Source organism: Symsagittifera roscoffensis, chromosome 2 (genome assembly GCF_963678635.1).
Source record: "Symsagittifera roscoffensis chromosome 2, txSymRosc1.1, whole genome shotgun sequence".
Classification (NCBI taxonomy): domain Eukaryota; kingdom Metazoa; phylum Xenacoelomorpha; order Acoela; family Convolutidae; genus Symsagittifera; species Symsagittifera roscoffensis.
The window spans coordinates 76,434,693-76,447,925 of NC_087063.1; the positions used below are offsets into that span (position 1 = coordinate 76,434,693).

Here is a 13,233-nt window from a genome sequence, read left to right on the forward strand (position 1 = left end):
CTACATTGTAATTATTTTTTCAATTCATTCAATTTTTCTTACATGTTTGAAAATCCCTTGAAGTCAGTTTTTGTCAGAAGGGATCTAAAAAATGGCAGTTTGGATAAAAAAGAAGAGGTGAAAGACTCCTTGCTTAAATTATTTTATTGCGAACACCAAATTGAGTTAGCACCCCCCAGGAATTACCCTCATTCATTCAAACCCGTGCTTCCAGTACCTTTCAATCGCAAGCATACAGGGATACCAAATTATTTCATTAGTGCCTTCAGCTCACAAGCACGTTTGCTACTCAAAGTATGGACAGAAAAAAAAGTAATTTCATTTTGTTCAATAATCGTACGGTGAATTTAGGAAGCAACACCAAATTATGTAGCTATAGTATAGGATTTGGTTCTAAGTTTTGTAACCTGAAGCCGTGACAGGTCTTTCAAAAGGGTTCGCGAAGGATTGGTTTGATTTGTATATTGACTTGTTAACTGAAAGAAAAGTGCAGTTTCTTTGGAAATGGGTAACTCGTCCAAGATAACAACGTAAACAAAGGAGGAAAGCGTTCCGACCTGATTTAGAACCTTGCACTGAGAGTTTACACTTATTTTGAATCTTTGAATTGTGTCTTTTTGAATACAAGGATTAAGGAGTTCAGTCTTAGTCTAGACTGTAAATATGATAAAGAAAATCTATGATAATACTAATGCTCACGTTTTTCTAGGTTTATTTGAATGTCGCCATGAATCGGGATCTCTAAGTACCCCCTACCCTTTTGCAATAGGGTGAAGTGCGTTACTTGATACAAAGTTCGCATATGCTTAAACATTGAATTAAGCAATTATAGGGGTAGCAATTCTTACTACTGGGCGAATAGTTAAAGAGACCCGAAAATCCATACGACTAAAAAAGATTGTTTGCTTATGTAACCAACGAGTTTTAAGATTTTAAGTGATCAAATCAGGCTCTTTTTAAGCTAGCAGATGTTTTGTGCAATTTAAGAAAACGTTATGCGCAACAATGCGAATCATTGCAATATATGCAGAAGACTTAGTTATTAATTTTTCAGATTTCTATAAGGTTTCTTTTGCTTTCGACATAACTCGCAGCTGAGCTTAATCTTAATATGAAGCAGGTTGCTAGTTTCTGAATTATTAAGTGCACTCCTTCTTTTGTATTAAATTGCAGAATAGCTTTTGTTTGCAGCGGCTGTTTCATCAACGCTGATTTATTTTAAACCGCCCCTTTTGAATGAAAAAGCTGCCAGTTATGAATAATAAAAGAATAAATATGCTCGAATAGAAGCTTCTCAAAACTCATCTGTGTCCAGCTAATGAAAAAACAGTTGTTTTAGTAGTAGAAGATATTCAAGAAGTGATGTTTCATCAGTATACTTAATAATCGGATTAGCTAGTCCGGTTTTTTTCAGAGAGTCTTAAATTTGGATTCAGTGAGTTTAATAGACTAGTCGAGCTGGTTCCTGTGAAGCTTTTTTCTTAAGTTATGTTTTTTTCCACGAAGTTTCCATTAGTTTTCATTGTCTGCAGAAGTGCTTTTAAATTGAACTATAATAAGGTAAAAATAGCTTTATTTTAGTTCAACTGTTCCAAATTTTAATAAGTAGCTCTGAGTGGTCCGGCCACCTTCTTATATATATTTTTTCAAGTTTGTGTCGTTTTTTTTGCATTGTGCGATGAGGACAAAAGGATGAAAGCTGAAAAGGTTAGTGAGTAAGAAATTATTTACTAGACGTGTCTTAGAAAAAAATGAGAAACAAAAGGATCAAAACAAGTTTCAAAGTTTCTGCTGATTTTTAATAGATTTTCATTGCCTAGAAAGCACTAAATGACGGTTAAAAAATTAGTTTTCCAGTTTTTGAATTAAAGCTCCTTTCCTATTGCTACACCTACTCGCTTGCTCGAAATTACACTATACAGCAAAATTTTCAACCCTTTTTTTCTACTGTAAGAAAACTCTTTGAAATTTCCAATGTCGAGGGAAAAATTAGGTATGCGTGTCAAAAAAATTGAATATCAGTCTGATGCCCCACTGAAAATATGAAATTATGAGTCTTGAGTTAATTGACATACTGCTAGTTTTTGAGTTTTCTTGGATTCTGCATCACTTAGATCAGCTGGATTAAGATCAGTAAAAAAGGAGCACTTAGATCAATTTCTGTTTTTTTTTTTAGTTTTCATGTGCTATAGGTTATTCTTAAAAAATTGAAAACTAAAAAAAATATAGTTTTCTTAATTAATTACGTCATTACGGCGATTTTTTCCCACCATAGAGTTCCTGCAAGAAGCTCTGCATAACTTTAAATTTTAAAATAACGTTTTGAATGACGATGTAATTTTTACGAACAAATTTCGAATCTAATTAATGTTTCTAAGTCGTTGTTCATATGTTCCTCTGGTTCTTTTTTTTAAAGAAAGAAGTCAGTCAGCTGACTTGGAAGTAGCACAACAATTTTCTTCTGCAATCATAATTGAAGAAGAAAAAACGAAAAATATTCAGGTTTTTGTCATTTGTTTTGCTATTGAATGTATAGAAACGAAACTTCGAGAATGAGGTACCAAGAGCCTTAATAATGTTAAAGCAACAGAAACTCAGTATAAGATATCATTTTTTTTAAAAAATTGCTATCAATTGCCCTGTGAAAGTCATAAAATTACTTTTTATCAGCAAATACGAGCTGTTCAGGTTTTGTGGACTCGTTAACATTATGAGTCATCTTTGATGGGACTGAAAGCGCGCGCTAAAATCAACCTTGGATAATTTATCATACCACTTCATATATCAAACAATAATTTGAATTATAAAACTGTCTTGTGGCAAAATTGAGTTTTAATGGACGTAGTGAAGAAGCTTATTTAGGGCGAGGTAATTTTTGGTTCCGACCATTGAAAATAGGGAGAAACTTTATTCGGGTGTTTTAGATTTTTTGTCTTTTTGTTTTCCATGCAAAATCAGCTACCACCAATAATCTTTGGACTAGGTTGAATGATGTATCATATTAAATCCCCTTCAGTCGTGATTCGAACAACATTTAAAAAATTCAAAAGTTTTTCTTGTTATTTGTCGTCAAAAATTGTTTTCCAATTTGCATATGTTACGATGATTGACGAAATTGCCTAAGCTCTTTTTTCACTCCGGTTCCTTTATCACACCACGCTGAAAAAGCGACACTAATTTCAAAAAATATTTTTGTTGTAATTTTTTAAGACTGGTCGGAAAATTGTGTGCTACTTGTACAGTAACCAGCTATCCTTGTTTCTATTAGTTTATGTTTTAAGAAAACATCCTGAAATTTGTTCTCGCCAAATATGATTTTTTTGCAGTTTTTTTGAGTTTGAGCTAGATTTTTTAAAAGTTCATTTCAGTTCATTTACTGAAAAGAGGGCCGTTACGCTTTCCAACTGAAAATGTGGAAATAGCACCAAAAATGAACGGCTTCTAGTTTCGGAAGTGGATTATCTGAAATTTCCCACGGGAATGAAGAGTTTGCCTATAATCCAATTTTTGTAAATTGATTTAGTTTTTATCACGAAATGTCAGTCATAATTTGTTCTTGAAATTCTAAAATGTTTAAGGCCAGATTTTTCATTTGAAATTCGAAAATTGATTTTAAGCCCGTGTTGTGTTTGTTTTCTTGCGCTCATTGACACTTTTCCAACTGCCTATTGGCTATGTGTTTCTTTTAAGAATCAATGCTCGAGTAAAAACGCTATTTTGGAAATGTCCGAAGGTCCAATTGGCGTAATTTTTGAGCCCATAAGTACTCAAAATTTTGCAATTACGGTAACCGTTTTCTGTTAAGAAAAAACCTGTAGTTTTTTAAATGAATGTGATCGGAATTTTATGTGCTACTTGCACAGCAATGGGCTATTCTTGTTTTATCATGCCTATACAAAACTGTTTATAGAACGCAGAAACTTATAAAACCTAAAAAGTTCAGTTTTAAATCGATTTTTGTCCTAAATTTTCACGACCTCGAACTGTGTATCTCAGATTTGTTTAAGGCCAGATTTTTCATTTGAAATTCGAAAATTGATTTTAAGCCCGTGTTGTGTTTGTTTTCTTGCGCTCATTGACACTTTTCCAACTGCCTATTGGCTATGTGTTTCTTTTAAGAATCAATGCTCGAGTAAAAACGCTATTTTGGAAATGTCCGAAAGTCCAATTGGCGTAATTTTTGAGCCCATAAGTACTCAAAATTTTGCAATTACGGTAACCGTTTTCTGTTAAGAAAAAACCTGTAGTTTTTTAAATGAATGTGATCGGAATTTTATGTGCTACTTGCACAGCAATGGGCTATTCTTGTTTTATCATGCCTATACAAAACTGTTTATAGAACGCAGAAACTTATAAAACCTAAAAAGTTCAGTTTTAAATCGATTTTTGTCCTAAATTTTCATGACCTCGAACTGTGTATCTCAGACTTTTTGTCTGCGCATCTTATCAGACATTATTAAATGAAATGCCTGGATTGAATTCGTCTCATCAATGATTGCTGCTTCGGTTTGTACTTTTATATGAAATTGAAAGGAAGATGAACCTTCTTTATTGCCGATGTGGTGACATGTGTGTCTTTTCTTCCTAATAAGTGACTCAAAACACGGGCTCCTGTTTGACAGCAGCTCATTATGTTTTATATCGCCAGCATTATCGCGCAGGGGCCATAAAACTACAGACGCTCAGGGAAATTGTAGTGATCTAACCATTTACATGTCAAATCATACAATACCATTTACCATTACTAAATTAGAGTAGGTAGCGGGCAGGTTTATTGAAACGGCGTCTTCCGTTGGTAAGCGCAGCGGGGAGGACAAAGATTGATGGCGGTTACCACAAACCACTTTGCTTTCTTTAGTCATTTCCTGATAAAATGAAGTCTTTTTCCTATTAAGCGACCTTTATAATGCACATGTCATTAGGAAAAATTAGAAGAAGTCTTCCTGTTCATAAATTGATTTTGTAAATAAAAAATATTTCAGCTAGTTAATGGGGGTTATTTACCTTGTGTCGTTAGTTTTTCCTAAGATTTTTGTGTACGTAATTTCACGTTACGTGAAAATATAATTCATATTTTTGTCGTTAAGTTGAGTGCATTAGCAAGCAGTTTTTATTTTGTTAAGTGCTGAAAAATTTATCGGTTTGGCAGTTAAGTTAACCGATGAGCAAAAAATTTAAAGCTGGGTAAGAAAAAGAATTGCTAATGAATGAATGAGCAACGGAGTGTTTGTCGGTATTTTTTGGTTGATAAAAAAATGATGAGTTTAAATTAGTTTAGACAAGATAATAAATTCTTTCTCAGCCTCCCAATTTGGTTGTTTTGAATGTTTCATCTGCACCTTCGTTGCCTTTTATTTTTATTTCCACTCTCGCCCATTAAGTTCCCTGGGGGTTAATCGAAAGTACATTAAGACCATCTTCAGAATATGAATGCTTTTGATTATCGTCAATTTATGTGCCCTTACGAAGAAATGTCTCTGCCAGTTGGTCTTTAAGGATGAAATTTAGTCTGTATTTTTAAATCTTGGAAATTTTGAACTCTAGCTGAAGATCCTAGAAGGAGAAATTAGATAACGAAATTTCCATTCTTTTTTGAAATTTGACTACAAAAAGAGATAGCGAGTCTCCGTTATCGTTCAAGTTTCTCTTTCGAGTGACATCTTTTGTATGTCCTTTTGCTCCAATTGGTGCTCAAAGTGTTGAGTGTTGACATTTAAAATCGAACTGAAATGTTTCAAGAAGACAACTTTGTTGTTTTATTTTTGCTGATTATCAAAAAATTGAAGCCATTGATAAAACGGAAGGGCTTCCTCTCGTGGAAAAGAATTTTTCCATTCACTTTTTTCTAGTTTCCCGTCTTTTTGCTGTGGTTGGGATGTCATCCATGTCATAAATGCTTCATTTGTTTTCTGTTCTACGCGGAGGTTCCTTTTTCATACCATCGTATCTGAGGCGCCGTAGGCTGAGCTAATCAACCTACCATTATAAAATTGCTTAGCAGGTCAATTGAGACTGAACTACTTTTTAATATCGCCACTTTTGTTTTGTTCACATCAGGCGTCGCAACTTCGAAAAAGAATGACCGACACTTTTTTCAGTGTTTTGTTCGAATTCATTGCGCGGAAACAACTGAAACGTAGAATATAATCTGTTGAATTTCAAGGGATTTTTAATAAATTACTTTTTTTCTGGTAAGAAATGAATTACCTTTTTGTTCAGTTTTTTTTTGCTTTCATATGTTTTTTTGGAAGCCCAGAAAAATCAGAAGATTTTTTGATAAAGTTATTAGATCAGTTGCAGTGAAGTATAGACACTGAAGGACCATTTTTCATGGCACTTCGTTGCATAAATGTCAGTTTACCTGTCTTTTTTTGAGTCAATGAACCCGATTGATATATTTATGTTCTCACAACTCTTGTTCAGACAAAAGACTATCTGATACCAGTGAGTTGTCAATGAAAAATGAGCCGGAAATTACAAAAGGAACCCAAAATAATTTACTTCATTCGCTCCCAGGCTTTGCCATTGCCCAGATTTTTAATAACGTCTTATTTTACACGTATTACTTCCTATTAACCATCAACATTGATTACTAATGGAGGTAGTGTCAAAAAGGTTACACGTTAAGCTATAGTTGTTCAATCCTGAAATTATGCAATTTCCATGGAAGTGAAAGACAGTGAAGTTATTATTATGCAATATATATGAAATTACAGTCTACGTCCCCAAGGATTATGTAACTATTCTCAGGGATAACAATTAGATTGCGTAAGCGGAACAATATTTTTTGAATGCTTAATTTGATTTAACACGCTCCATTGTTTCCAGATTTGAGTAAATTAAAAAGAAGCTGTTAAGAATCCCCCTTGACACTTTAATCCAAAAATGATTATGAATTGTTCTAAAGTAAATTGCCGCCGATACTTTTAAATATCAAAATAAGAACGGGATACTCTAATTTAAGTGCATGTTTTGTTTCAGGGAATGCAGAGCTTAATGACAAAAGTGAGCTTGGAAAATTTGAATATTTTTTTGTTCCATGACTGTGTTTATTTGAAATCTGATTGAATCATGGGAATGAAGCTATTGGAACATTTAAGTATCTGAAGTTCAAGCACTATTATACCGCTACAAATTTTTATGCCCAAGACATTAGTTTTTGTCAATTAATGAATATTTTCTATCTTCAAGGCTTATTCAACGATAATTGCAAGCAAAACAAGAATAGCTGGTTGCTGTGCAAGTAGCTTAGAATGTTCCGACCGACCGACGCAATAATAAAAAAAATGTTCGAAATTTTTTTCAAACCAAGGTTTTTGTGCGCGCGTGGTGTGATGAGAAAACTATATGAACGCGTAGAACTTGAGTGAAATAGTTATAATCGAGAGCAGTTGTATTTGAAAACTGAATGACAAAAAAAAATTAAAAAAATTTCAGAAAAATTTAAATGTTTTTCATTTTGCTGAAGAAATTTTTAAAGAAAACTTTATAATGCCAAAAAAGCGCTGAATAAGCTTCAAAAACTAGTTTCTAGTTTTCCTGAATAATTTGAAGAGACCCGTTCGAAATTAGACTACAATTCAAAATTTTCAAACCGACTGAAAAGCATTTAATATGATATATCCTCTACCCATTTCGATCCCGAAGGCAAATTTCCTCCCCAATTTCAGTGGTCGGGATGTTGACCATTAACACATTTGTTTGCGAGAAATTATAAACATAATTTCTTGCTGACAAATTTTAAGTCATAAAACAGCTTTCGTTGGGATTTGCAAATTCAAGCTTGTGATTTTCAGTAGTCTGAAAAAGAAGCAATAAAAATCTAAGATATGCGACAATTTTGAGATTTAGAGGAAGTTGAAATTGTTATCGAAACAGAAGCAAAGAAATATGTCTGATGAGCCTGAACAAACGAAGTCTTCCAGATTTGAGAATTTTAGGGTTAATCAATAAGTAAAGACAGGCTTGCCAATAAAATGACTAATTCAAGTTGAAAAAAATTAGGCAGACATTTATGAATTTAGATTCATCTCTTAAATTATTCATCCTTATCAGTCTGAATGTTTTTTGATATAGCTTAAAAAATTGAACCAAATTCGGTAAAAATAGTTATTCATTTTTAATGTCGTTTTTGCGTTAGCTCCTCTTGATTTTATTGCAAGCTTAGGCGGTGAAGAGAAAAAGTAATGAAAATGTTTCAAGGGTCACTTGTGCTCAACTGACGCAATTTGAAAAATTTTATTGCCCCAGAAAATTAATTTTCGCAACTTCAAATAAATGGCTCACAGCAATGAAAAACAAGCGTTGATTTAAACAGTAAATTGTGCGTTTGAATTAACAGTTTTCAGTTTTTTTCTTAGCAAAGGGCGTTTCCCAATTTCCGTTTCCCTTTGTTAACCGTTAATTTTACCATAAAAATCGTCTAATTTCATCCCTGTTTATGGCACTAAGGATGGAATATGCTTGCCCAAGTTTGCCCAACCAGAGAAATTGATCCCCTGAGGATAATAACAATCTCGGACTTCAAAAAATGCAATTTTTCTGACCGATTTTTCCCTAGCGCCAAATTAGACCAGAGCTTTTGGATATTTTAGGATTATTTATACAGCACCATAAAACCAGGAAATCTAAGAGAAGGGTCTTTAAGGGTTCATTTGGGATACCCTAGCACTTAGAGATTGAATATAACTGGTTATGGTTCATTGAATGTTGTCGTTGTCTACGGCTGACCAAAACTGTTTGGTTCATAAAGTTCAACTTTAAATCTGATCAAAATGTGAAATAATTTACAATTGAGTTAAGCTAGCCTGCTTTGTTTTAGGTTGTGAGGATACTCTAAAGATCATACAAGTGGACTCTCCAATGTTGTCCGTCGAACTGACGTAAGTTTTCTCCTTCAAAAAAGGAGACGGAAAACAAAAAGATTGATTTCTTAGAAGCTACCCAGTTCTATCCTAGAATATTTGGAATAAACTTCAGATTTTAATAAACAAAGGCATATCAATGAATAGATTCGATGAGTGGCCTTGATTACAAATAATGTATAGTTAGCAGTTTTTAGAGATCAACCGTATTATGAGCTCTTTACATATGACACAAGCGAGTTTTGTATATCCGAAGATTTTCTCTTTGAACGGCTATTAGGATAGGAGCATTGCTAATGTAATTTTCGATATTCCAGTTTTATTGGTTTGTTTATTCAAAATTTTCGTGCAGAGTTTTTTTTTGCAGGAGTAAAGACTCAATTCGAGTTTCGAACCCCTACTTGAAGCCTCCCGGAGCCAACAGCAACAAAGTTTCACCCGGTGCTAATAGTGCGGACGGCCAATCTGGCGCTGATTCGACCTCAAATGACGCCGCATCATCCTCTGGCAGTAATGGAGGGGGAGGGTCCAGCTCCATATCAAAGCGGGAGTCGAAATTACCCGATCCGCTGTCTAATCAATACTTTCACGTTAGTTTTTCATCAGCTTACCCGACCGTTGTAGTCATTACGGAAGGAACTGTTTATTTAACTTTCCAGTCGTAAAGTTCAATTGTTAGTTTAGTATATCGATATTTTTTATGGCCACAATGTAAGGAGAAAGAACGAGCAATTTCAATTCTTAAGCTGTTTATTGCCAGGTATTTAGTCCAGTATCGGTTTTGATCAGCAGCTAATGAGGCAATGTCCGATTTCGGTTTGATAACATCCTAAAGTGGAGGCGGTCCGCTTTATAAGTTATTGATTAGTTTGGGCCTTATGGCCAGAATCACATAAATGCTAACGAGGCTGGGTTGCAAAACAATAAATTTTTCCGGATAAGCTGATAAAAAAGGTTTTTTTTTAAGCTCAAAAGCTCAGTTAATTATTCTGATCATCGCTGCCACTTTTTTGGTTTTTGTTAAAGATTTGTGAATTAGTCATTAATTTTGTAAAGAAAAAACATTTAATAGAGATTTTTTGAATGAAAATTTTGGTTGTAAGTGAAGATAACCAGGCTGAGGTTCAAATTTTGGCTTTAGGTAAAGTTCGATTCAGTTTACGAAGTGAAATCGTTCAAATTGAAGAGCGGAGAAATTGAGCTCAGTTTCCAGTACTCGAGACCAGGCGATGGGACTCCATTGGGTCGCACGTACAGAAACGCGAACGGAATGTCAAGACTGAAGTTCAACCAATACTTTGACAGTTCGAAGTGGTATCTGCAGAGCACAATGGATCCATCCATGGTCTTAAATGAGATGAGAATAAATCTGATGGGAAATCATTTTGATAACTCGACCAGCTCTCACAAAGAGTTTTCAATCACATTGGAACATGGAGCATGCATATTTAACGGTTAGTTTTATGATAGATTTTAAGGTGAAATTTTTAATTTGTAAGGTGAGATTTTTTATTGCTAGTCAAACTTGGGTTGTTCATTTTTTACTTTCGTGATATCGAAAGTTGTTTGATGTTGAAAAAGAGTAAATTGGTTTAAATCAACATAATTTGTCAAAATTATGATTTTTTTACAGACATGGAATCCTACACAATCACAGAACCCTCAGAGGAGCATCCAGATATAGGGTATGATGGAACACTTGTCAACGGGTACCTCACGCGAGGCCTCGGATCCCTAATCCTCGGAGGAACCTCAGACGACAAGTACGTCGAGTGGGTAAAGAGGACATCCAACTTCGACAAGGTTCAAATGGCATTCGCGTTCAGAAACAAACAGAATGTTACTTCTGTTAAATTCGACTTCGACAAGCCAATGTTCGACTTAGTTTATAGTCCACTTATGATCAAGTGTTACGGATCTTTCTACCGAGACTCAGACACCTCAAAAAGTGAAGAAAGAACTGCGACTGTCGATGATCCGCAAGCTGCTTCAATCAACATGAAGTTGAATTTTGTGGCGCATAGTGTGAGATGCGAAATGATATACAGGCCAAGCTCAGATGCATCTATCCGGCTACATTTAGTTCAGTTCGAAACAAGTTCGTATTTGTAGTCTTTTTGTCTTTTTTCCGCTAAGAATAAATTAATTCTAAACTGAAAATCAATGAGCACACGATTGCATAAACAGTGCATTAAATGTATGAGCTGTAGTAAGGATGCGGATGGGACGGGATGGTATTAGAACTGTTAACTAATATTTTTTTCTATGTTTTAGAAGATGCGACACCTGCTGAAATTGCTGCCGCTGATCCTGAAAAAGACAAAAGTAAGCAACTTTGAAATATCATCTTCATTTCGATGTATTAGCTTTAGATGTACTTTTATGACCGATGAATTTTCCGATCTTCAAAGGTACTTGATTCAAGTAATGCAAGGTAGTCTGTTCGTTTTGCTTTTAGTAAATCTCTTTTATTCAAAGATAATATCGAGTTCAGGCTGATTGTATCAATCAATAGAACTAGATTAAGATAATATTTACGTTCCAACCGAAAATAAAACCTGAAACAATTGGCATCGACAAATGCCTTTCTAACTGAATTCCCGAAGCTTTAAACCCAAATCCTCTTTAGAAACAACCTTATACCATTTATGTGTGTCACAAAACTAGATTCTAAGCAGTACTAAATTCATCAGTTTGTTTGTTGAAACGTCTTAGGCACTATAAACACTGCATCAAATGCCGTGGATAGCGGTTTTGTGAATCCAGTTTTCTGGCTTCAAATGTTCAAATATGTGTAAAATGGTATCATTTGCAATGACTGGTTATTGAATTACTATCTGTATCTGAGAGTTTGAGCAAACGTAATATTGTAAATGTTGACTGAAACTTTATACCAAATACCGTGTTTTAATCCGTTAAGTTTTATCCCGAAATTCAAATCGCTGTTGGAATTAAAGACAATATATGGAAGAGTTTTTAAGATTAAGAGCGGTTCAGTTTCGTGAAATTTATGGAGCTCTGAGCTTTTGAAGTCAAATTTAGAGCTTAAACCAGAGGAGTGTTTTGAACAACTCGGAAGCCGATTTTATACAAGAAAACGCGCTTAGCCGAATGATATTTAGGTAATATTATAGAAATCTAGTATAAAACTGTAGGGTATTTGGTTTGAAAATGGTGTTGAAATTACTAAATATACAATTTCTTGATAAGTGAGCGTTTCGACCACCACTGTGTTTCCTGCCTTAACACGGTCATGTCCTGTTTCGGTCAACGTTTGAACAGTTTTGAGGGAAAATTGAACAATTCAGTCACGCTTGAAGTCTACATGTCCAAGTTTAAGCCCAAGTCTAAAGCACGTTGGTACAATTTAATTGTCAATTCATAGGAATAAACAATTTGAGCCCGTATGCATATCTACCCGTAGGAAATTTACACAGAGTGGCCAATCCTTCCCAAGTTTTGTCCAGTTTCAATTGATCGCAAGATTTGGAAAAACTTCGCATGTTCATGGCGGATAAAAGTTGGCTCTTAAGTTAAAGCTCTGAAGTTTATGACTGGGTGTTGTAAAGTTTATTGAAACAGACTGGAAGGTATTATGAACTTAGCTGCAGATTAAGAGTTCTCAAGATTGTCGGTAAACATATTGCATTTCATGCTGGCTTATGCTGTGCGGATTGTTACATTAATGGTTGGTATTCTGTGAACGATGAAAAAATATGAATCAGCGTTGAGATAATGTTACAGTGATATAAAAGAACATGCAATTGGCAAATGTCAATCGAAAAGAACTTCTTCCGAATTCTTTGAAATATCAAAAATGTAAGAATGCGTTTTTAATGTCCACTGGACGTCTGTAACTTTTTTGAACAAAAATCTAAGAGCTTTGGAAACTCAAATTCTGATGTCTAGATTTGAAAATTAGACCAGTTATTCAGCTTTTTACGGAGAACCACCGCTGTGCCCCTGGTTAAGATTTACATGCAGCTTTTCTGGCCTGAGTAAAATATCGAGGCGATTTTAATCAACATTGGTGTAATGTGGAGTTCTGGAGTCCCAGTTTTTTCCGTTTCTGGCAGCCTAAAAATATATTTGTTTGCTATACAAATATTAGAATTGTTTGGTAGAATATATAAGTAGCGGAACAGCCTTGCATTAGAAAAGAAAAAGGGCAGCAGAAGGCACTTGAATTGTGCCGTAGATCGTTGTTGTGCATTCGGATATTAACCCACAGCCTCAAGTCCCTCCCACCATCCCCTCCTTGAGTAAATATCACTCCATCCCCCAGCCTATAGATGAGCAATTCATTATTTCACCCTCTTGAGAATTCCACTACAGAGCATGCCACAGAGCATACCATTAGAAGAGTACT

At 34.7% G+C, this 13,233-nt stretch overlaps 1 protein-coding gene across 9 annotated transcripts in view; it reads left to right on the forward strand.

Moving 5' to 3' along the window:
- Positions 1-13,233, forward strand: part of LOC134840545 (uncharacterized) — a 38,109-nt gene that overhangs the window by 7,774 nt on the left and 17,102 nt on the right. For 8 of the 9 annotated variants that reach the window (XM_063856431.1, XM_063856430.1, XM_063856435.1 and 5 more), the window contains exons 3-8: positions 6,982-7,005; positions 8,822-8,882; positions 9,232-9,454; positions 10,006-10,318; positions 10,498-10,962; positions 11,139-11,189. In XM_063856431.1, coding sequence (XP_063712501.1) covers positions 6,982-7,005; positions 8,822-8,882; positions 9,232-9,454; positions 10,006-10,318; positions 10,498-10,962; positions 11,139-11,189 — 1,137 coding nt within the window. The remainder of the gene's footprint in view (positions 1-6,981; positions 7,006-8,821; positions 8,883-9,231; positions 9,455-10,005; positions 10,319-10,497; positions 10,963-11,138; positions 11,190-13,233) is intronic. The other variant, XM_063856433.1, reaches the window with a different exon arrangement.